Source organism: Cryptotermes secundus, unplaced genomic scaffold (assembly GCF_002891405.2).
Source record: "Cryptotermes secundus unplaced genomic scaffold, Csec_1.0 scaffold280, whole genome shotgun sequence".
NCBI classification, from domain to species: domain Eukaryota; kingdom Metazoa; phylum Arthropoda; class Insecta; order Blattodea; family Kalotermitidae; genus Cryptotermes; species Cryptotermes secundus.
This window is the reverse complement of record NW_019720566.1, coordinates 130,161-153,711: the sequence shown is the minus strand read 5'-3', so window position 1 is coordinate 153,711 and position 23,551 is coordinate 130,161. Positions and strand designations below refer to the sequence as shown.

The window sequence follows — 23,551 nt, the reverse complement described above, 5'->3', positions numbered from 1 at the left end:
ATTCGAACCGAAACAGACCGAAGCAAACCTAAATGAAAAAAGAACAGAAACAATCGAATGAAAACGAAATTCAGTTGAACGAATCCAAATGAAACTAACCTAAGTTTTATCACCGAGATGGACGGTGATCCTGCGGGAAGTTCCCAGATAGGAGTACTGATTGTGTGACAAAAATGGGTATAACTAATATGCAACTTTCTTCCAAAGCTGGCATTCCTGATATACCCATACAATCCCACAAAGCTGCCTGGCACATTAGAACTGGAGGTTGTGAAGTCCCCTCAAAGTACAGTGTGTCCATAAAGTCCCGTCGGTGTTTTGAAAAATTGTGGCGCACAGACAAATTGAGCTAGACACGTGCGGTTTGCGGCAGATCATAGTGAAATTCCGGAAGTTTTTACTGAGTTCAATACATCTCGGTGTGGGCTCCTTTGGTAGCACGGAGAACGTCCAGACGATATCCGAGCTCTTGCCATGTTCTGTGAAGCATATCCGCTGGAATAGCCGAGATCGCATTCCTGATACGGGTCTTCAGGTCATCAAGTCCGTTAACTGGTGTTCGGAACACACTGCTCTTGACATAACTCCACAGGAAAAAATCCAGTGGTGTTATATCTGGTGAACGTGGAGGCCAAGGCATTGGACCGTCTGTGCCGATCCATCTTCCTGGAAATGTCCTGCCTAGGAACGCGCGTACCTGCAGAACCCAATGAGGTCGAGCACCATCTTGTTGCAGAATGATGCGTGGCTGTAAGTGCTCAACCTGAAGACCGTATAAGGAACGGGATCTCGGCTATTCCAGCGGACTTCCTCCACACAACATGGAAAGAGCTCGAATATCGACTTGACGTTCTCCGTGCTACCAAGGGAGCACACATCGAGGTCTACTGAGGTCAGTAAAACACTTCCAGAGTTTCACTATGATGTGCCGCAAACCGCATGTGGCTAGCCCAATTTGTTTGCGCGCCAAATTTTTTCAAAACCGCGACGGGACTTTGTGAACACACTGTACATTCAATATTTATGTTAGCCGAACTCACGGCCGAACAGAGTGGGAGCAGTGAGAAGCTGATTAAGCAGTAAGGGGGAAATGACTTCAGACACTGGAGTTGAACGGCCTCCATTGTCATACAGTGTATGTAAATACAGCATTATTTGCAATCTTTGACCACTTCAGATCAATTGAGCACTCACTTCATTAGAAATATGTAGAGAGGAGACTTTCGTGCTTTTACTGTAGAGCTAAAATATTCAGTAGAAAGTAAACAAAGTAATTCGAAATGCACTCTTAGATATTATCATAATAAAAATTCTTCCCGCTTTGGAGAAGTGATTCTCTGCTAAAAACGTGCGAGCAAATAGAGACTCGAAATTCTGAAGGATCTATCGATTCTGACAATTCGACTACGTGCCCTTAAACAGTATGCAATCTCAAGAAGGATGGAATTGGGATTCTAGATTCAATCCTTGATGCACTTACCGAATTCCAAAAGCAGTGGAAATAGCAGATGTGTATCTAGTAAATTTTGTAATGAATTAGCATGAAGAAACACTCGAAGAATGCAAACGAGGAACATGGAGAGGTCAAATTCCAGACAAAACAAACCTTTATATACAGGCGAAAGGACATAATGACCTTCTTATGTAGGAAGGGCCTTCAGATAGCCCTAGAGGGAATATTTTCTCATTGCGATTATTTAATTTGACAAATGTGTGTAACTTCTCAGTTTCAAAATGATCTGTGTAGGGATTACTTCGAACGTTTTTCTTTACCTCTCAAACTTAAGCAATAAAATTACTCACTCCATTGACCTGAGTTCTCCTTGAGACTTTATAACATCGCCCAGCCCAGAAGACACTAATCTTCATAGTGACCGCCACGAACACCTCATAAGTAATAAATAAAATATATCGATTCACTAAAAACCAACTAATTAGCCGATCACACTGGCCGCGCTGTGTAAGACATGAACTGTCTTCGCACCCTCAAACACTGGGATCGTGGCTTCGCATCCCACTTGATACATGGATGTCTGTGCGCGTTTATTTTGTGTTTAGGTAGCGGCCTTGCGACGGGCTGATCCCCTTTCCAAGGAGTCTTAACGACTGTGTAAAAGATCAAGAAACTGAAAATGCGGCCATGGTCCACGGAAGGACCTTAGAGCCATAGATAGGTAAACCAACTAATTAGTGACACTCCAGAACAACTTTCTTATTAGAGCTTACTAAAATATTTACCATTCGGAATAATTACAGGGTAGCGAATTGACTGTGTTTCTCTTATAAGGGCAGCGAAAGAGACCGCAGGTACATATGTGCAACACAGGAGCCACCGCCAAGAGCGATATCTCACTAAAGTTACAATGCTGAATGTATTTCTATGAGCAGTGCGCATATACTATATAAGTTTTGTACTTGTACTCGTATGTTCTGGATAAACGAGGGCCGCGCCATAGCTCAAGCGGTTAGCCGCTGGCTTCCCACCGCGGCGGCCCGGGTTCGATCCCGGGTCTGGTCAAGTGGAATTTGTGGTGGACAAAGTGGCGCTGGGGCAGGTTTTCTCCGAGTGCTTCGGTTTCCCTGCCAATCTTCATTCCACCAACTGCTCCACAATCACCCTCACCTATCATCTGGGGCTGGTACAATAGGCCAGAAGTGGCCGCAGTACAAGGGACTTGGTCCCACCCCACTAGCAATAAAAAAATGGATAAATGTGTGTGAGGTAACACACCCCAACGACGCACAATAATGCATGTTATTTGTATGTCTGACTGAAATTACTTATTTAAAACAAAGTTTCATAAACTTCTGACTATAAAAAGAGGTAGGGGGAAAATATAACGCGATAATGTATCAACAAGTCTTTCATATCCCATTCGTTACACTTCATGCTCAGAGCTTCCGTAGTTTCTATAAACGTAATTTATCTGCTTGGTTTATTTAACAGTGGGGCTCCTAACTACTTGTACAAGCTTTCAGTTCCCGAGCACGTTCCACAGGTCTTGTGGGTCAGACCACCATATAAACTTAAACGTGTCCAGATAGAATCATCTTTTATTTTAAAACAAGTAAAATATTAATACAAAAATAATTGTACAAATTGTACAAACCATTGTGTTTCTGGGCAGTATTCATCGTCCTGTTTTTATTTAAAATACAACGTTTCGAAGACTGGATTCTGTTTCCATCTTCAGCTGGAACATACTCACTTGGACCCAATCGATATAGCTTGTCCCTATCAACAGACGGACACAGAATGCAGTCTCCGAAACGTTGTGTTTTAAATATAAACAGGACAATGGATAATGCCCAGAAACACAATAGCTGTATTAATACACTTCTGTCACAAACTTTTAGATCTTATTTGCAAATTCAGTTTGACTCTTCATTTATGTCTGCCAAGTATTAAAACTTTATTTTATATTTGGTCAAAATAATTTAACAAATTAAAAATATATCTCACCAGTGTACTGATTTCATTCATGTATTTCTTTTCTGTAGGAGATTAAGTTCGGTTTAGACATGCACCAAACCAAAATTCAGCGACTTTGTACAATGCAAGGGGCAGGCGTTTGTTCAGAGTATGAATTTTTTGCCGACTGTGGCAGTCCCTCCCACCAACCGAAAGAAGTACCTAGCGGTCAGCCAACACGGCCACAGAAATAGGCAAACCAGCGTGAATTTGAGGCACTGATGTAGCCAGTACAACCTGCAACACACGAATGGGAACTTGTTATTCATACACTTAGCCTCAAATTTTAAGCCAAAAATATTTATGAAAATTTTCCTCATTTCATCACTACCTTATGTTTGTGTTATTGTTTATCTTTTTTATTTATATTCTAAGGTATTTAGATATTGAAATATTTTTGAAAAGCTTACGAAATGTGTAACAAATCGCATAGGACACTCGTGGATCTACCTGTATCTCTTCTTTATGGCTTCTGGGAGTTTCTTGGGGTCATCCTTGAGCACGAAGGTACGGACACCCATGAGACCTTCGCCTAAATACTTGTCCCAGTTCAGGTTTCCGATATTAAAGTCGAAAATCTCTCGGTCCTCTTCGCTCATCTCGCTCCACATTCTCTTCACATTCTGGTTGGAGAACTTCCACTGGCGAGTGCAGAAATATGATATTACTCCCGTAAACTTGTGCAGTTTCTCGTACGTCTTCATCATCCTTAATCGTAAGAAAAAGCACATGTTATTTTTCAGAATAGCCTCCAACAGAAATGAGTACCAGGGATCTTCCTGTGGGTAAAGTGCGGCCGGTGCAGAAAACTGACAACCTCAGCGCCATCTGTGAACAGATTGTCTACAAGATGTGGGAGCCTCAACGTGTCATAACCCTATGGGCCTCCATAGCCTGTTACAGAGATAGCTTTAGATTTCTTTATTTTTCAGGATAAATTTTTGGGTATTTATTCTGGTTCTAATACTTACGAATCAACATACCTTGGTTTTCGTCCTAGTCCGAACAGTACGATGTCTATCGCAAATGCCGGCAGAAGGTGAATGAACAGTGCATAAATTCTGTACAAGAAATGCATATGTGCCTCGGTTAGGGTCACCATCCACACAGATTTTTCGAAAGGTACCTGCCAACTGTGCTCTATATTCTTGTGAATGTAGTTGCCCCAGCTAATCGGATTCTCGCAAGAAGACACGTAGTTGTATATTGGAATCACTCCGTTGTCAGATCTGCAGCAAACAAACCCGAAGTCAGCGTGCGTAATGGTGAGCTTATCTTTTGCATAAAATTACTACATTAAGGCACATAGGAACTACGAGATCACATATTTGTACATTTTTAATGTCGGTACTTGATGGGGATGAGTGGACAGCTGCAAACTCCGACTATCCTTATACTTTGGCGGGCCTGCGCAATCCTACATGCCACCCCAAATTACGAGAAACTTCGGCCCCCTTCAGTTACAGAAGATAACATTTCAGAAAACACTATCACAATTTTTTTTTCCTTGGCACTACAGTCCCAGTGGGCCTAGGCCAACCCCCATGAACTTCTCCGTTCACACTATCACAATTAGTAACACGAAATTTCCTGACCAGTGACGAATACCATCTCCAGTGTTGTAATCCTTAGGGACTTTTTTATTTACGCTGTTGCATAGCATGTTGAGATTAATAAAATTGGTAATCATTATTCGAACAAAATATATGAGTAAATATAAATTATTTTCACTTAACAAAGAGCAAAGAAGAACTGACTAACTTCATGGAGTTGAGACCTTCTTGAGAATTTGCTAGATGTGCAGCGGTCCAAGAATTTCACAACATTTTATGGAACCCGAAGGCTCATTACCCTGTTCACAATAGCCCTCCACTGGTCCATATCCTGAACTAGATTAAAAGCAAAGAAGATAAAGACGAAAATAAACAAAGGAAAAGGGCTGAGAATGTGTCGCCTAAAAAGTCGTGCAGCCCCAGGTGGCTGCTTGGTTTGTCCGTGCTTTTGGGTTGGCCTTGAAAAGAGCCGCCAATACCGTTTGGCTAGCACAGCTGGGCCAAGAAGCCATTTTACATTACGAAAAGAAAATTCCAACGTGTCTGCTGGGCGGTAATAACTTATGCCAGCGAGACGAATGGCCAAACAAATAACATCCCTTACTAAATTTTTAAACATAAAATATTTGCACAGAAGTAAGTTATTTTGTTGTATAATTACACGTATTTATTAGATTATGTCTAACATTTCTAATGTTCCGTTTAATTTCACTCCCTCACCTTCGTCGCTGCTGTATATCCCAGGCAGAAGCCACCAGTGCGCTGACGGCCATGTCACACGGAACCATGTCTCCCACGAACTTCCCATTAATGTGCATAGTCCGAAGCATCCCAAGACCGACGGCCACCACAGCCCCCGTGGGTCCGTACAGGTTGTCAATCCACCCAGGTACAGGTTCACTTCTCGTGCACAGGACTGGAAACAGAAGTTTATTGATCATTTACAGAAATTTTACAGTCGTAAAATCCAGCAAACATGTTCGCAAATCTTTAAAGTAGTTTCATCATGGAGATTACAATGGTCTGGAATATACTGTAGTTCAAGCAGGATAAGCAACAAGTCCATGCCGATATTTCGTATGCCGATAATAGAACAACTCAGGGTAGAGCAAAATGATCAGATCTTCTGGTGACGAGATCCAAGAGACCATAATAACATGCAATAGCTCGAATGTCTGATAAACTGTCATATACTGCAGGACGGCTTTCAATGATCATTTCAATTCAGAATATTTTATATGTGTCTTCTCTTCCTCTTTCATGCCAAATCTCCACTTCAAAGCACTTCTTTCTCTAAATAATCTCCCTAAAACGCTTTGAAGAGAACAAGTCCATGAAGCTTCTCCCTGTGGATTTCTTGTTGTGTCTTAGATCCAAATAGCTTTCCCCGTTCTCCGTATCCACAGAAAATGAAGTAAAACTGTCCTGCACACTGCAGTAACCAGCATCTTCGTTGTGTGACAATGATAACTGTTCCAGACGCGATTACAAGACGTGCTACTTACTGATGGAAGGTCTGAACACTCCGATGGGGAGATCCTTGCCAACGGTCCTCACCGTGTCCTCTGCGATTGCTTTTGTATAGGCGTATGTGTTCGGCCAAGCACGCAGCAACCTAGGACATGAATATGCATTACTATAACTCAGAAACATATTTCCAAGGCGTTAAGACGCGTATCAGAAAATCTATTTATTGTGCCTTGTTACAAATGGGAACAATGCTCTTAGAAGGCTTTACGTTTTGACTCGATTCCTTCTAGAAAAATTGTTAGTAAAGACTTCTTTGGTTGACGCCTTTATGGTTGTTCGTCAGACAAAGCCTTGTAGCCTATTCTGTGCGTAGGTCAGATTTTAGTTTTTAAGGTTATGTTGAATATATATAAACTAAACAGAAGAAAAGGGTCTACATTTTCAGAACTCAATTCAATATAACGGAAAAGCGTTAATAGCTAGTCTCCATACCTTCATTAGTTAGTTCTGTAAGGACAACTTGTAGTGGCCCCCAGCCTAAATAATTACACCTTATCGATACGTCAAACCATCTGAAGGTAGAAATAAGTGTAGTAGGGATAGCACCATTCCGACCAAGCTGATCCTACAGAGGCGGGTTGGAAGAGATCGGTGCCAGCCTTCAGAATACGAATCAGGAGCTTGTCTCAGCTTGGCAGGAACATAAATGCAACTACACTACTACACATCGTCAAGCAATTCGTACATAACCGTTCTTTATAATATCAAAAGGCTTAAACGAAAATAAAGAAGTTTATTTAGACGCGCGGAAAATAACAATTTCATAATTATTTTCTTTATCAGCATATTTCCGGATTTTATGATAAAATACAGGTGTACGTTGTTGCAATGTCCGTGTGAACAGACACTTGCCGCCGGGAATATACATACGCGGTATGTTCGGGCACTATACTACAAGCCGGAAGGTCGCGGGTTCAAGTCCCGATGAGGTCATTGGATTTTTTTCAATTGATCAAATCCTTCCAGCCGCACTATGGCCCTGGGGTCGACACAGCCTCTAACAGAAATGAGTACCAGGAATGTTCTTTGAATATTCTTGGAGGTAAAGGACGGCCGGCGCGTAGGGCTGACAACCTTGCCGCCATCTATTAGCCGATTCTCTAGAAAATGTTGGAACCTCAACATTTCACAGCCTTATGGGCCTCCACGGCCTGTTACAGGGATAGTTTTACGTTTTACTTTAGTAGTAAACATAGACGAAATAAACTCTTTTATATCAGGACATGTTATAATTATTATTATATTGTAAGAGCAAAAAAAGAAGGTTAAAATAATTAATTTAACTGAGCACTACACCACTAATATGTACGAGGGATTGGCGATACAGCTTCACCATTCTTGATCTCTGCACTGGATGAAGTTCGAGTGGTCGGCTTCACGGCTCGGCCGCTTTAACCCCAGGGAAACAGCCCCCAGTATCCTTTGGATAGGAGACTGGATGGGCCCCAGACCCCGTTAGGACGTTATGTAGTAGAAACAAATATCTTGCACTTGACGGGAATCGAATGTCGATTTCTCGGTCCTCCAGCCTGTTTCCTAGTAGTTATACCGACTGAGTTATCTATGCTCTGTTTTCAAATTGTTTCCGACTCAGTACTTGTAACTTAGTTGTATTTTTTCTTCGTACGCTTCGTTTTTTCATAAGATAAACATGACGAGTAATATGCGTATAAACGCACAGTTTATGGACCCTTGCACACCCACATTTAATTTTACAAAATAGGATTTGGTATCCTGTCACCTTAAGACATTCTGAGACAGGTCGACACAAGTCAACCATTTGCTTCCTCCGTAATTCCGTGAATGCTTATAGTATCTGAGTATTAGAACCGGAGTAAAAAAGGAAATGCCGACCCAAAGTTCAGTGTGCACCCAACTCACATGGGGGTGATGGTAGTGAGAGTGTCCTCATCCAGACTCTCGACCACGCTGATAATTCTGTCCCCTGTGATTGGAGGATCGTAAAACTCTTCGTCGATGTCCGAGAGGTTGCAGTGGGAGTATGCAGTAGATACATGAACCACCGCCTAGAGAGAAGCGTGGATAGGGCCACGATACAGAGAATTACATACATTAAAATCCAGCCAGAATAAATTATAATGAAACAAGATTAGAAAAATGTGTATTCCATAATGTAGTCTACAGAATTATTAATTTACTTAAAATGGGAGTGATAATTTACAAATTGGCGAAATTCTCCTTTACTCAGTGCTTGAGGTGGAATGAAAATAGAACCAGGATGGTTTTCCCCTTTTAACAAAAAAGGTATTGTACATTGCATTTACTGACAAAGAAGTAACGGGATGCTTTTAAGCCATTTAGAAAAGAACCGGGATGCCATCCCGCCGCATCCCGCCCCACCTCAAGCCCTGCCTCTACTGAACTTCAACAGAATCTGTGGAAAAGTCTGTAGAATACATAGAGAGTCATCTTGTGATTATATGCAAACTGGGCTTCATTATAAATTAATATGGTTCAAAATCGGAATTACCTAATAACTTTGATAAATATGGAATTAAGAAAGTCTGTTAGTCTTTATGAAATTGAGATGTCCGAGGCACTATGCTACAATCCGGAAGGTGGCGGAATCGAATCCCGATGAGGTAGATTTTTTCAATTTACCTAATCTTTCCAGCCGCACTATAGCCCTGGGGTCGACTCAGCCTCTAACATAAATGAGTATCAGGTATATTCTTGGGGGTAAAGGGCGGCCGGCACGTAAGGCTGACAAACTTACGACCATCTATGAGCCGATTGTCTAGAAAATGTGGGAGCCTCGACGTCTCACAACCCCATGGGCCTCCACGGTCTGTTACAGGGATACGTTTACTTTTATTTTTTACTTTCATTTATTGTCTAACCTAAATTTGACTTTAATATGCACCACTATAGTTGCAAATAGAAATGGTCCAATAACTTGAAACAAAGGTCTCACATACTGAAATGTATGGAACTCTGTCCAACGGTTTATCCCCTGATACGAAGTCAGAGCTAGACCGACAGACATACAAAGTATATAGACACAGTGTATAGACAGGCTTAACCGCCACACAAAGGGCAATTTTTACGTTGAAAGGGGAGCTTAAAATTATAACTTTATTTGTACCTTTCTTTATTTCCTATGGTGTAGTCATTTGTTCGAAGCATAAACTTGAATATATAAAAAAACAAAAACAAGGACAGTTAACATATTCTGATTCACAGATTTCTACCCAGTTCACTGACCTTAATTTTGGGACAGTCGTAACAGAGCAGCAGCAACTCCCGAGTGCCCGCCACATTGATAGCCACGGCAACCGGCAGCTTCTCGTCAAACCGAACAGTCGCTGCTACATGGAACACGACGTCAATGTGTTCCACGATTCTCTGTCTGTCACCGGGACTCAAACCCAGACCCGGCTCTGAGCAGTCCCCTTCTATAATAAGGACCTTTTCTCTGAAGCCATGCTGTTCAGCTTTCAGCCTCTCGAATAGCTGCAACAATTCGTAGTCATTGCTTGTGATTCTGTGTTCGAAAATAAGTGCCGTGTGCTCGAAAGTGGCCGAAGTTACCGGAAAATATCGTGTTCTGGCAAATGTTGTTTCGGGATCTATTCTTGTGTTCATAATTGGAAGTGTATATTCACCTTATTATTTAAACTTATATATAAGTACACTACAAACAGGTTGGAAACACTAATCAGCGCTAGACCTACTGTCAATATAGGAGACTGTGTAGAAGGACGAAGAGTGTGGACTAAACACAAATAAAACGGTTCGCTTAACAAGGTATGTACATTGCACGAACATACGAGGTCTGACAATAAAGTTCGCGGACTCGCCACCGTGTGTTTGCCGTGGCAGCAGTGGACACAAACCTCAGTATGGCTTTATGACACTGGCATATCGGCATTTCACAGCTGTGTTGTTGTTGATCTATGGCAGTCTATTTCTGATTGGCGTCTATTATTGTCTGAGTGTGTTTTGGTGTCTTTCATCACGATAATGAACCTGCTCACACGGCACTTTGTGAGGGAGTTCTTAGCTAGTAAACAAATAATTGTGCTGGAACACCCTCGCTATTCACCGGATCTAGCCCCAAGTGACCTTTCCCCGTTCCCGAATATAAAGGTTAATATTGAAAAGAAGGCATTTTGATGACATTGATGACATCAGGAGTAATACGACGGCAACTCTGAAGGCCTTCCACAAAACCAGCTCTAAAATTGTTTTGAAGGGTTGACTAAGGGCTGGCATCGGTGCATAGCTTCTCAGCTGGAGTACTTTGAAGGTGACCACCGTGATATTCAGCAGTGAGGTATGTAGCACTTTTATCGCTATGACTTCGGGGACTTTATTGTCAGACCACGTAGGGCAGAGTAGTTGGAAAGAGAGACGTTAAGGTTGTTTCAATAAAAACATGTCCGAGGACACCGAAGACCTATTTAGCCTGCACATACAAAGTCACAGCAAACATTCAGAAACACAATCTATTGAATCATGAGACACGAGATTTCTTTGTTGTATAATTACTCAGCGCGCTGCTAAGGCCAGCCAAACTAAGTCTGCTGCACTGGGGCCAAGCCTCTCCTTCGGCGGTCTGAGTAAAAGAAATTTGCAGATAAGCAGGTGACCCGGACCCTTCAGAAGCCATCCCAACACGTCACAATATATCTGATGCTGCTTGTATCACAGGGACTACCACGGAGAATGAGAACACTGACTGACTGAACAGCAGACCCATAGTTCTTAACAGGACTCTTTATCCTTCCTATCACGGGAAGAACACGAGGTGACATCACACGCGTTTCGTAATCCTCAGCTACTGCAATGGAACCATCGTGGGTATTACTTGCACTTGCTCCGCTAGTTACAAATCGGGTCTCGAAGAATGTTGCAAGTATCTTGACCGGAGTTCAACTCTGTTCTCTGCAGGAACAGTTGACCGGACTGTTACAAGAGAGGCCCATATACGTATAAAATGATTTATGCCGTTAAGAAAAGTGTCATTTAAATTAAACGCAACTCGAACAAAATTAAAATTCTTAGATACAATTAAGCGTCTACTGCATCTCGTTTGACTTAAATCAATTGAGTAACTGGGCACCATTACCTGTGGAAATTACGACAATAGTAGCTGTTCTTTTTTAATAATTTGTAATCTCAGTTAAAATTGAAAAGAAATGCATATAGGATATTGATGGGAAAGCCGGAAGGAAGGAGATCCCTGGGACGACCAAGGCGTAGGTGGGTGGACAATATTAAAATGGATATTAGAGACATAGGATGAGATGGATTGGATTGATCTGGCTCAGGATAGGGACCGCTGAAGGGGTCTTGTGAACGCGGTAATGAATCTTCGGGTTCCATAAGATGCTGGGAAGTTCTTGAATAGCTGCACAATTGGCAGCTTCTCAAGAAGGGCTCAGCTCCATGAGTGAGTGAGTGAGTGAGTGAGGGATTGTGGAATTTAAGAGGGACATAAAGTACTTCAGTCTTTCAGGCCTCCATCCTTAATATCAGACGCGAGATATCTCCAAACGAAGTCGGATCCAACAGCATTCTGCTTGCAGCACGTTTCCGGAGAACGGTTAAGCCAGTGGCACAAATTAACGTGCTGTTTGATGGCGCATTTCCGAAGATCAGACATTAAATAACCAGTTTCCACTAACCGGGTCCTCGAAGACCTCCTGAATTCTGGTATCCACGTCTTTCCCTTTCTTCTTACGGACCAGCAGGTAAATGTTTCTGAGATGTGGGCAGGACCGGAGCAGTTTCTCCATCAGCACTTTGCCCATGAAGCCAGTCCCACCAGTGATCAGCACGTTGGCATCCCGATAGAATTCCAGGATCGCGGTGCCTTGCAAACGAAACAAGTATATCTCTCTAGTAACAATAAAACTCAGACATATCTGGGTAGTGAATTTAAAACTCAATATTGTTCAAGAAAATCGGTTAAGTCAGCGGCCGAATTCTTTCCTAGAAAGTGAAATGTGTTAGCTCGTTAATCGGGATTTCAATCGATACGGAATTTCGTATCGATATCAGATATTTTCATCGGATTAGATGTTTTTCTATATTAATTTTCATGTGGTAGAGAAGAAAATAATCCAAGTTCCCCTTCTCGGGACAGAAAATAGCCAGCCATTTTGTAATAGAAAGGTGTATATATTGTAAGGATATCAATTTGTACGAAATGGTATCCATATCGATTGTTTTATTTGTCTATAAAGTTTTTAAACCCCTCACTTATTTAGTATATTGCCTTTATTTGCACTACAAATTCATATATTCCTACCATTTAACCAACTGAAATAGTTCCCAAAGTTTCTGCAATGGCCGGAAATATAGTTCACTTCAGTATCTCGAAAGAAGTACCTGTCAAGAAATACTATAAAATATCGATACCTCACATAGGAATCGAATTTTTCTTCGATAGCATATTATATTGATGTATCGAAATCAAATGATATTCCTGGAATATTATAGTTCACAATGCACACTTACTTCTGTCGATAGGAACAGAAGGACTCTCCACACTTGATAGAGGAGCACGCACTTCTGACGTCAGTTGAGAATACCCGTTGCAGAGCAACGTGCCTTTTGTTTCATTCCCCCGTTTCCTCTCTCTGCAGTTCGTCTCTGAAGCATGGGCCTCTGGAGTCATCACAAGCATTGCATCCGGTAGCTTCCTTAGGGTTGCATAACCTCCACCGTTACAGACTGTATCCATATGCGCCATTTTTACCGATAGCCTCTTTAATTTATTCTGTTTCAGTCAATTTTTTGGCGTATCCTATTAATAACTCAGTAACATCAACTGTGAAGGGGAAAAAATGCATAAAATTAGAAATATCACAACTGACGAGGATGCGGTTATTGGTTGCTTTTAACGTGTATGACAAGTCAGCCATGTTGCCAAAGTTCCCGAGATACATGCTGTTTCCTCCTTGAAGCGATAGAGGGAGAAGCGAGCGTCTCCGTAATATTGGCAACATAGCCCACTTTTACACTGTGATGGTACCCAAAACATAGGATCAGCTTCAGCATTAAAAGCAGTGAAAACCTGAAAATACCTACCTATAAAGTTATATATCATAGTTTGTCTTTTCTTTTTAGAGATTTATCCGAATTTAAATTGTAGAGAATCATGAGAATTGTTGGAATTTATGTGTGCTAACCGATAACAGAAATTCAAAATTTGTAGTAGTGTAGTAGAGAAACGTCGGTAGAATTTTACCGGACTGCATGGCATTATGTCCCATAAATAGTACTGTTAATAGTCACTGCTGTAACACCTGAAGATGACTAATGTTGGTCGAAATATGTAGAGTGCACGCACCGGAGATTTTAAAGTCCAAAACTTTTAAAAGGTTTTAAAAAGCACGTTACATGTACGAGTAAGACGGTTAATAACCAGCAGGGAGTAAGTAAGAGCACGACTGAATATATTCTTCTCTCATTTTCAGTACGAATTTGTTTATACAGAATAAAAAATTATTTAACCTATTATCACGGGTAACTTTTGCTAAATACACTCTGGAGCGGGCGTGAAATTTCTGAAGCTACTGACTGAGACGAATAAGAGTGTCTGTTTAAGGGCGGCCGCACACCAACTGCGTCAAGACAAACATCAAGACATGAGACAAAAGACACAGTCTTGCTTCATTCGTGATTCGTCAGCATGAAGCTGACGTCAGCATCATGACTCAGACCGGTGTGCGGCGGTTTTCATAATCTCATCCGTTTCAACTGTTCTCCTTTGTTTGAGTCATTTCGCAGACATCGTGTCTTGATTGTTACATGTCTTGACGCATTCCGGTGTGCGGCCTACCTAATAACACAGCCTTTTATGATGTGACGCTGTGTAATCCTGTATATAATAACAAAGTTGCAGAGGAATCAGGTGACTCCATTTTTTCCATGAAATTGGAGGCAGCAGATTTCTCTGAAACGTTTCTGCTTATTACCAGACTACACGTCGACACATCGTTGAAGACTGTATAGTCTTAATATTCAACGCCATGGTAACATAAAATATTATGCAGTTTATTTATTTTTTCAGGACATGGGTTAATCCTAATTATCAGATAGAATAAAAATTAATTAAGTTCCATTCTGAATTTTTCTATCATATTTGTTTTTCAAAGTTCGACAAGTTTCGACATTGAAAAACATCATAACTAGACGGATAGCAGGCTGGAGGTGGTATACTTTCTCTTATGGTATTTTTTTTTGTATTAGCGTAGAAAGACATAATATAAAACTCTTGCATTCTTGACACCTTAAAGTAAAGCTGTCCTTGTAACAGGCCGTGAAGGCCCATAGGGTTATGAGATGTCGAGGCTCCCACATTTTCTCTAGAGAAAATCCTGCACTGAATATTTTTTTTAGAAATATGTATCGAATTGGAACCTATTCTAAGTCGACTCAAATCTACGCAAAATAGATCCTTAAGATCTTTCCCACATCTTTTCCTTTTTTAAATTCGCTTAGTTGGGGTGGATTCAAGCTGGGTCCACTCGGCACGGCGGCCACTGATTGGCCCATTGTACCTGCCCCCTGGCGATTATGATGATGGAGAATTTGGTGGAATGAAGATTGGCAGGGGAAACCGAAGTACTAAAAAAAACCTGCCCCAGCGCCACTTTGTCCACCACAAAACCCACTTGACCAGACCCGGGATCGAAACCGGGCCGCCGCGGTGGGAAGCCAGCGACTAACCGCTTGAGCTATGGCGCGGCCTTTTTTCAACACCTTCTCTCTTTACCAAGTGCTCTCTTGTCAGAAAGTTTCCCCATTAAATTCTGTATGTACGTATTTCTAACTATCTACATCTGAGCTTATTGCATCTTTGTTCATTTCATTGTCCCCAAAACATTCCGTTAAAAAGCTCCGTGATTTTAGTCCGCAAGCGAACTATACCGACCGAGTGACCTTCGCTTGTCGGTGAAGTTTAGTGCCAACTTTTGCGGATAGAGGGTGTCGCGTGGTCAGCGCAACGAATCCCCACGGCCGTTAATTTCGGTTTTCTAGACCGGTGCCGCTATTGCCTTGAAATAGTTCCTCAATTATCATCACGAGGCTGAGTGAACCCCGTTCCAGACCCACTACTTCTCAGAAAGTAATCTGGTAGAGCCGGGAATCGAACGAGGGCCTCTGGATCTGTAGCCAGGAACGCTGACCACTAGACCACAAAGACGGACAAACATTGCGCAATAAACTACACTTAATTACGAAATTTCTTGTTGTGCAATATCCTGCAAGTTCCACCAGCTAATAATATTTTCCTCGGCATTTTGTTTTCACGTGTTATAAGTTTGCGTTTTTTTCCACGTAATAAGAGACTACTATCGACCACGATACAAAACAAACGGTAACATTATTCTTGGATTTGAGGTTCTGACAGCGGTGGCTATAAAATATTCTGCCTTTTGGGATCCGTGTATTCCAATGAAAGTGCAGTAGCATTTCGGAGGAGCGGATTCTCTTCATCTCCATTTCTGAATTGGCTTACTCTACAAACCTGAAGACTGCTCCTCCGAAACTTCGGTTGCTTCGGAATTAGGACCATGCCCGAATATGATTGTGATGTTATACATTGCTGGTAATATTACATAGTATTAGTAGTAATAGTAGCATTGTTATATACCTTAAATTTGTGGGATATAGCCCCAAAATTTCCACTGTCGCCAAGTTTGTAATTGTTGACCTTCGTTCCAACATTCCAAATGTAATTTATATGTATTCTAATGTTCTATCTCCAGAAAATTTCAAATGTCTAGCTCTAATGATTCATTAGTTATCACCATCAAACAAAGAATGAAAAAAAAATATATTTCATGTAGAAGTGATGCTGTTCTTATATAATCTATAAAGAAATTACATTAAAATATAAATTATTAACACCCTCTAGAGTGATTCAGTTTGTAGATATTTATTTCCTTTTCATGTTTCGGTCAGCAGACCATCTTCAGAAGGCGTAAGATAAACATGTTCAGGAACTACTACGTGTATTATAAAAAATTCGTAACACGTATTTAGAAGTGACCTGCTTTCAAACTGATAATACTCTGAGAGAAAATAATCGACTATTACAGGTGTGATCAATTAAACTAATCGATATTTCCATAAACTCTTTTGCGTTTATCAAAAGAATCATATTCCTCAGCGGTTACATGAAAATTATGAACTGGAAGAAACTTTTGATAAGAAGACAGCTTGATCAGTTGCCAGTATGGCAGCGACAGCCGCAATACTCTGACGAATTTAAATTCTGATGTAAAATATTTAAATTTTTAATTCGCTTAGTGGGTGGTGGAGTCCAACTGGGTCCACTCGGCACGGCGGCCACTGATTGGCCTATTGTACCTGCCCCGGGTGATTATGATGATGGAGAATTTGGTGGAATGAAGATTGCCAGGGGAAACTGAAGTACTAGGAAAAAAACCGGCCCCAGCGCCACTTTGTCCACCACAAAACCCACTTGACCAGACCCGGGATCGAACCCAGGCCGCCGCGGTAGGAAGCCACCGATTAACCGCTTGAGCTATGGCTCGGCCAAATTCTGATGTAACTTGACAATATTTAATTACCTAGTTATTCGTTAATATTGACATACGAAATACAAGCGGAAATAAGTACGTCGATCAGTTCTTGGTAGTGTTTTTCCTCACATGTTTTCCAGATAATGATGATGATGAAGATGAGTCACTCATGAAACACGAACTGTCCAATGGCAAACACGGGCAGAAATCGTGTCTTGTGAATTTGTCCCTTCGTGTTACTCAGTACAAAAAATAGAGCAATTGTAAGGAAGATAATACATATCCGCACCTTCCAACTCTCCAATCATTAACTGGTTTCAATTCTGTGTTGCACTGTAGGTCTACATATTGTGGAAAGGATTTTACATTCATTCCTTCCACCCCTAATTTCAGATTAAGTTCAAACCGAAAGTCATTATTTTAAGTTCTTCATCGTACAAGAAATAAAGAATATTCTAATGTCCTCTAGGATTGACAGCTTGTAGTCTCGTAGAAGTTTGCTGACATTTCGAAGGACCGTCAGGAAACTTTAGTTCGAAGAAGAAGTCCAGCAAGGAAATAAAGAAGAAGTAAACAGAGTTTATGAGCAGTTTATTTGCTTGCTGGACTTACTATTTGACTCTGAAGATGGTGGAAGTGTTTCCCTCCAAAACGTCGGTGGTTTTCTGCCAGATTATAGGGCGTCGCTTCCCAGAGGATACTACTTATCACAATCACTGCCACTAGAACCACATATAATGAAGAAACTGTTGTGTTAGTTTAGAACATTTTGTGACTGCCTGTTACCCTGACAAGCATGTTAAGCGTGAAGATTGTGTAAACTCAGCAAATTTGTTGAAACATTTGAATCAGCAATAACTGCATGATTAAGACACTTCGCCTTTCGGCAATAAATCAGTCAATATTTGCTATCCATCACACGGGAAAAATTGTCACCAATATGTATGAATGAGATAAATATTTTGTTGGTACACTTCCTTATGTGTTCATTTACCGATAATTGGCAGCCATCATATAAAAAGAAAGATTTCAGAACCTACAGATAAAAATGTATTTATTTGATATTTACACTTTCTTTTGCTTTTCTTGGATTCCTAAACCGAATCCAGATTCTTATCTGAAATACTACAGATTTCTGTTCGAGCAGAATGGTAGGAACATGCTTAGAGTCCCCCCCCCCCAAGTTCAACATGCTGCTTTCCCAAGAAATCAGAAATATGCATAATTTGAAATTGAGGACTAAAAATTCGCAACATAAACTTTCGGTTTTGTAAAAATTTATAAATTTCATTATTTTCGTTATTGACCCGATATTTCGAAAAAAAAAATGCCACGTAAAAACAATTTAATCATTCTTCGCTCGGAAGACCAAATATAAAGAGTGTTATGAGTATAACATTCTTTTAAATTACAAGAACAAACATTTCTTAAATAGGACACTAACCTCAAAGTATTCAAGCATGTATCGGTGTTCTTTTCGTGGGTTACTTAAGGACGCCTTTTCAGTTTTCAGACTGCAAAGCGTCGGACGGTAGGATGATAGATGAATGATGAATTGTGAAGAATTTGGAAGGAAGTAGTCATGGTAGAGTCGAGGTATTATCTAGGGATTTGCTTGGAAGGACACGAAAGCCACGAGAAACCTCAGTCAGAATAGTCGGTGTCCCGAACGAGATTCAAACAGAACACCACCCGAATTTCTGAAATGAAGTCCAAGTTCGACAAGCTATGCCGTCATGACCTTGGAAACCTTTAAGGCGTTCTTCGTTGGAAACAAATGGATCTTATACCACCTGCCAACCTCTCGCATGCCAGTACCTGATAGCTCTCGTATTTTCATATGGCATCCAGCATCAGCAGACCTTTCAGTTGCAGAAGTAAGCATGTCACTTTGAATTCGCAACTTTGACGTGTGAATGGATGAATACAGACGAACATTTTCGCAATAGATAATAACTTATTGTGATCCGAAGTTCTATGTATCCGGGAGGGTCAGATCCTCTGATCTGTGTTTTAGGGGGAAATGGAAAGTCAGAGAAAGAAAGTTTTACGTGTAATTACACGAAACAGATTGTACATGCCTCTTTCCTTTGACAAGGAAATAATCATTTGCGGCGCGTTCCCTTTCAAACCGATCTTCCAGTAACAATTAATCGCTTGGCTTCCAACAGACCTGTCCCCACCTTATTTCTTTGTTCTGGGCTTCATCAAAACCCGTGTGTACGACAAACAACGACAGGCATTGAATAACTGAAGGACATGGTTTCGGATAAACTCAGAGAAATGACTAGAGAAATATTGAAGAGTGCCTGGCAAAAACTTGCTGCGTTCTATCGCTTTATCCCTAATGCATGAACGCCAAGGGGGGGGGTCAGGTTGACACATGGAGCTGTTCCTCCACAAATTCCTATGTATTTTCTACCTCTGTGTTAAGTTTATTAAAGTATTATGAGCACTTTCTGCATTATAATCTTTTACTCTTATCTTATATAATGGTAAAAGGTAAAAAAGGGAAGGTTGTCCATGTAACGGGCCGTGAAGGCTCAAAGGGGTGTGAGAGGTCGAGGCTCCCACATCTTCTAGACAGTTCGCTCATTAATGGCGGTGAGGTTGTGAGCCTTAAGTGGTCGTATGAGGAAAGTAAGTGAATATCCTTATATACCGTTCAGTATGATACAGGTCTAAATTGGGGGGGGGGGGAAATCATATAACTATAAACAGATTTAGACCAACAGTGTCGTTATTGGGCAAAGAAGAATAGGGTCAAAACTTCGATTGCTCAACGAAGAGAGACTGCATGAAATTGAAGCTAGGCTTGAATATTCCCTATGAAAATTCCTTTCACTACTTTCAGAGGAAATCAGGATTTAAAATTTCGAGTTTAAAATTTGCTCTCTTTCCTACAAGGAACTTCAGCGCGTGAATCTGAATATCTGAGGAGACGTAAGGAATCCACGTGTAACAACAGGGACCTCTTCCGGCACCTGACATGATGGGGATGTTTTCTTTGCTACTTGTTGGCTTATGGGCTTGTCGATGGCTCTACGGTTCAGAAAAAGCGCGGACAGTTTTGAGGCCTTCGGAGTTCGTCTCTCTCCTCCTGTACTATCCGAAATATTTGCTGGAGGCTCTGAAATAACTGAAATGTTAATACTTACCTCTTTATTCCAAAATCACACACTAATAAATATCACAGATTATAGAGAACGTTCACTCGCACACCGATGCCAAATCCGTTTTGAGCACTGGGATTTTGTATTTTTCGTCTTCAGTATCTATGAGGGTAGGCAAAGCCCTGAGTATGCAACCTGCCGGGTGAAACGTCCTGTCTGTTCGATGATTTGTTCAGTATAGCAACTTTGATTCTCATGGAATGTTTGCAGAGAGGAACGCAGAACTTTCTAATGATGACCTAACGGTTCACCTCACTATGTGATGGTGACACGCCCACAAGAACATTTTTAGACACAGTGTACACCTAAACTGGCCTTGTGGGGTTGTTTGTAAAACAAAAAGAGGCCTATGTTCATTTCGTTCTTCAAACAAAGCTAAGATGGAGGTCATTGTAAGCTCTCTCAGTATCTACTCGGTAGGTAGGTCTAGGTGAGTGTGCTTGACGCTCATTACAAAACAAGAAACAAGTCTATACTTATATAGTATTGTTGAACGTATGTTTACTGTAATTTAAAAATTCGCTTAGTGGATAGTGGAGTCTACCTGGGTCCACTTGGCACGGCGGCCACTGATTGGCCTTGCCCCAGGTGATTATAATGATGGAGAATTTGGTGGAATGAAGATTGGCAGGGAAAACATAAGTATTCGGAGAAATCCCGCACCAGCGCCACTTTGTCCACCACAAATCCCACTTGACCAGACCTGGGATCGAACCCGGGCAGCAGCCGTGGGAAGCCAGCGACTAACCGCTTGAGCTATGGCGCGGCCATTTACTGTAATTCATTGCATCCATTTGGTAAGAATTAGCATCGATTTAAATATATTTTAGCCGAGATAAAACTGAAGTAAATATGAAATTATCAAGCTAAATCTATCAAGAACTGAGTAAGACTTACGCGTAATCAGTTGATTTCGTTGGTTACTTAACAGAAACATTCACCTGTCCAGATTAAGTAGGAAGGAATGCCAGAAGGTTATTATGAAGAAAGAATGTAGAACAGAATCCTCCGGAGAATATTTGGTCCTAAGAGGGGGGAAGTGACAGGAGGATGGAGAAAGTGATGTAACGGGGCGTTTCATGTAAATATTATTTGGATGATCAAATCAAGAAGGAAAGGATAGGTGGAATTGCAGCACTTATGAGGGATATGAAACCGCCTCTGTGGTCTACTGGTCAAGAGTTCCTAGTTACAGATCTCGGGTTCGATTCCCGACCCTACCAGATTTTCTAAGTAGTAGTGGGTCTGGAAAGAGGTCCACTCAGTCTCGTGAGGGTAATTGAGGAGCTACTTAAATGGAAAAGTAGCGGCTCCGGTCAAGAAAACTGAGAATTAACGGCCGTGCGGATTCGTTGCGCTGACTACGCGACATTCTTTATCCGCTAAAGTTGGCACTACTTCGCCTACAAGCGGCGGTCGCTCGGTCGGTATAGTTCACTTGCGGACTAAAGCATGGAATTTGTTTTGTTGTTTTTGTTTTATGAGGGATATGATACATGCTTACGAACCTGTAGTCGGAAATTCTGAAGGGAAGAGACTATTTAGGAAGATGTATGAGCAGATGAGAGGCTACCGTTAAATCGAGTCTTAAATATGGTGTGTGTATGTGGACTGGAGGCCGGTCACAGTGGCCGTGCGGTCTAATGTATGAACCGTCCTCGCTCGCTCGAACACTAGGTTCGTGGGTTCGGATCCCACTTGAGGCATGGATGTCTGTGTGCGTTTATTCTGTGTTTGTTTTGTCATGTGTGTAGGTAGCGGCCTTGCGATGGGCTGATCACTCATCCAAGGAGTCCTACCGATTGTGTATAGGATTAAGAAACTGAAAAGTGGCCAAGGTTCAAAGGGCTATAAAGCCATAGAGGAAGGGAATGTGGAGTGGACAAAAATGGTGGGTCTTTGTGAAACTTAGGATTTTGTAGGGGGGGATTCCTAATTGCCCAAGAAAATATCAGCTTCTCCAGGTGGAAGGCTCAAGCTGCATGAAGAGGGCTAAAGGAAAGGATTAGAGGAGGCATCTAAGTCATGCAGCAATTTGATCCAAACACTTTCCTCACCAAGATGTTTAATTCTGTACTGGAAGCAATATTCTCGCTTCGGATAGGATTTCGAAATTACTTCACTAACTCAGAATCAAAATCTGGAATAGGGGCCCCGTTGATCAGTATCAACTACGAAGCAATCTGAATATAAATATCAAAATATTCTTCTTTGATCGATTTAAATTAAGACATGACGATGTATCGTGCTCTATAATAAAACATTTTCCTTGTGGTGAACTTCTGATCTATTACGACTGTGGTCTTCAAAGTAAGGACACTGTCTATTTCTATAGGTGATTACCACCTTACTTCTCAACGCTGTAAAAATCTCACAATTATTCTACTTAATGAACTTGTGTTTTAGAACAAGAAAAGTAATTTTACGTCATAATAAATATCTCACGACAGCAATCACTTACCAAAAAATAATGAGCGGATTCTTCATTATACGTAGACTCTTCCTACGAACTTCGAAGCAGTCGTACCACCAATCCTACTCCGACTTGAGGTCGAATGTACCAGAGCCTCGCAAGAAAAGAGACATGGTCGCAGCACTTTTTAAGGCATTGACGTAGTTGCCCAATTCTTGCTATTACTATATTTCCTTCGCACGTTTGCTATGCAAAGAAATATTTACAAAAGGATCACGTCAGTCTTATATTGGTTTGTCGCAAATACTCTTTGTTCATATTTATGAAGGTTTTCCCCACCTCGTTTCCAAGAAGGGTAATAAATATTTACATAAATTCTATAACTGCTAATAAAATCAGCCAACTTAAAATGTTTTTCACCTTTACAGAAAATAAACAAACTCAGATCAATGCTTCATGGTAATCAGTAATTTACTAACACTCAGTAAATTTATGTTCGAAAGGTCAAAGAAAACTACGTGGAATTGAAACCGAGCTGGAAAGAAAAACCGCTTCTTATCTATGCTTAGGATGTTTTTAATGGGGGGATAACATAAGTAAACATAGAAAAATCGAAGTATATGTTAACATCTCGTCATAGGAATTCAGGAAAAATCATAATATAAACATACATAAGAGATCCCTTGAAAATGTGTCACAGTTCAAATACTTGCTAATCAAATCTAAACAGCGCTCATGAAGAAACTAACAGCAGATTAAATTCGAGTAGAGTTTCCTACCACTCAGTTCAGAATCTTCTATCTTATCGTCTGCTACGTAAAAACATAAAGATTATAACATAAAATCTATGAATTTGCCTGTAATTCTGTGTCGGTTTGAAGCTT

The 23,551-nt window shown here is 41.0% G+C and overlaps 1 protein-coding gene across 2 annotated transcripts; it reads right to left on the bottom strand.

Moving 5' to 3' along the window:
- Positions 1-3,036: 3,036 nt before the first annotated feature.
- Positions 3,037-22,916, bottom strand: LOC111868890 (fatty acyl-CoA reductase wat). Of its 2 annotated transcripts, none has more exons than XM_023859962.2 (10): positions 22,716-22,916; positions 13,042-13,354; positions 12,207-12,394; positions 9,781-10,029; positions 8,437-8,582; positions 6,531-6,640; positions 5,746-5,941; positions 4,456-4,701; positions 3,923-4,180; positions 3,037-3,709 (listed from the first exon to the last, which is right to left on the bottom strand). In XM_023859962.2, exons 2-10 carry the CDS (start codon positions 13,274-13,276, stop codon positions 3,577-3,579), a joined length of 1,761 nt encoding a protein of 586 aa, XP_023715730.1. In that variant the 5' UTR covers positions 13,277-13,354; positions 22,716-22,916; the 3' UTR covers positions 3,037-3,576. The 2 variants fall into 2 exon arrangements, with proteins under 2 accessions (XP_023715730.1, XP_023715739.1); XM_023859971.2 differs by lacking the exon at positions 22,716-22,916 and adding an exon at positions 17,694-17,835.
- Between the last annotated feature and the right edge of the window lie 635 nt (positions 22,917-23,551).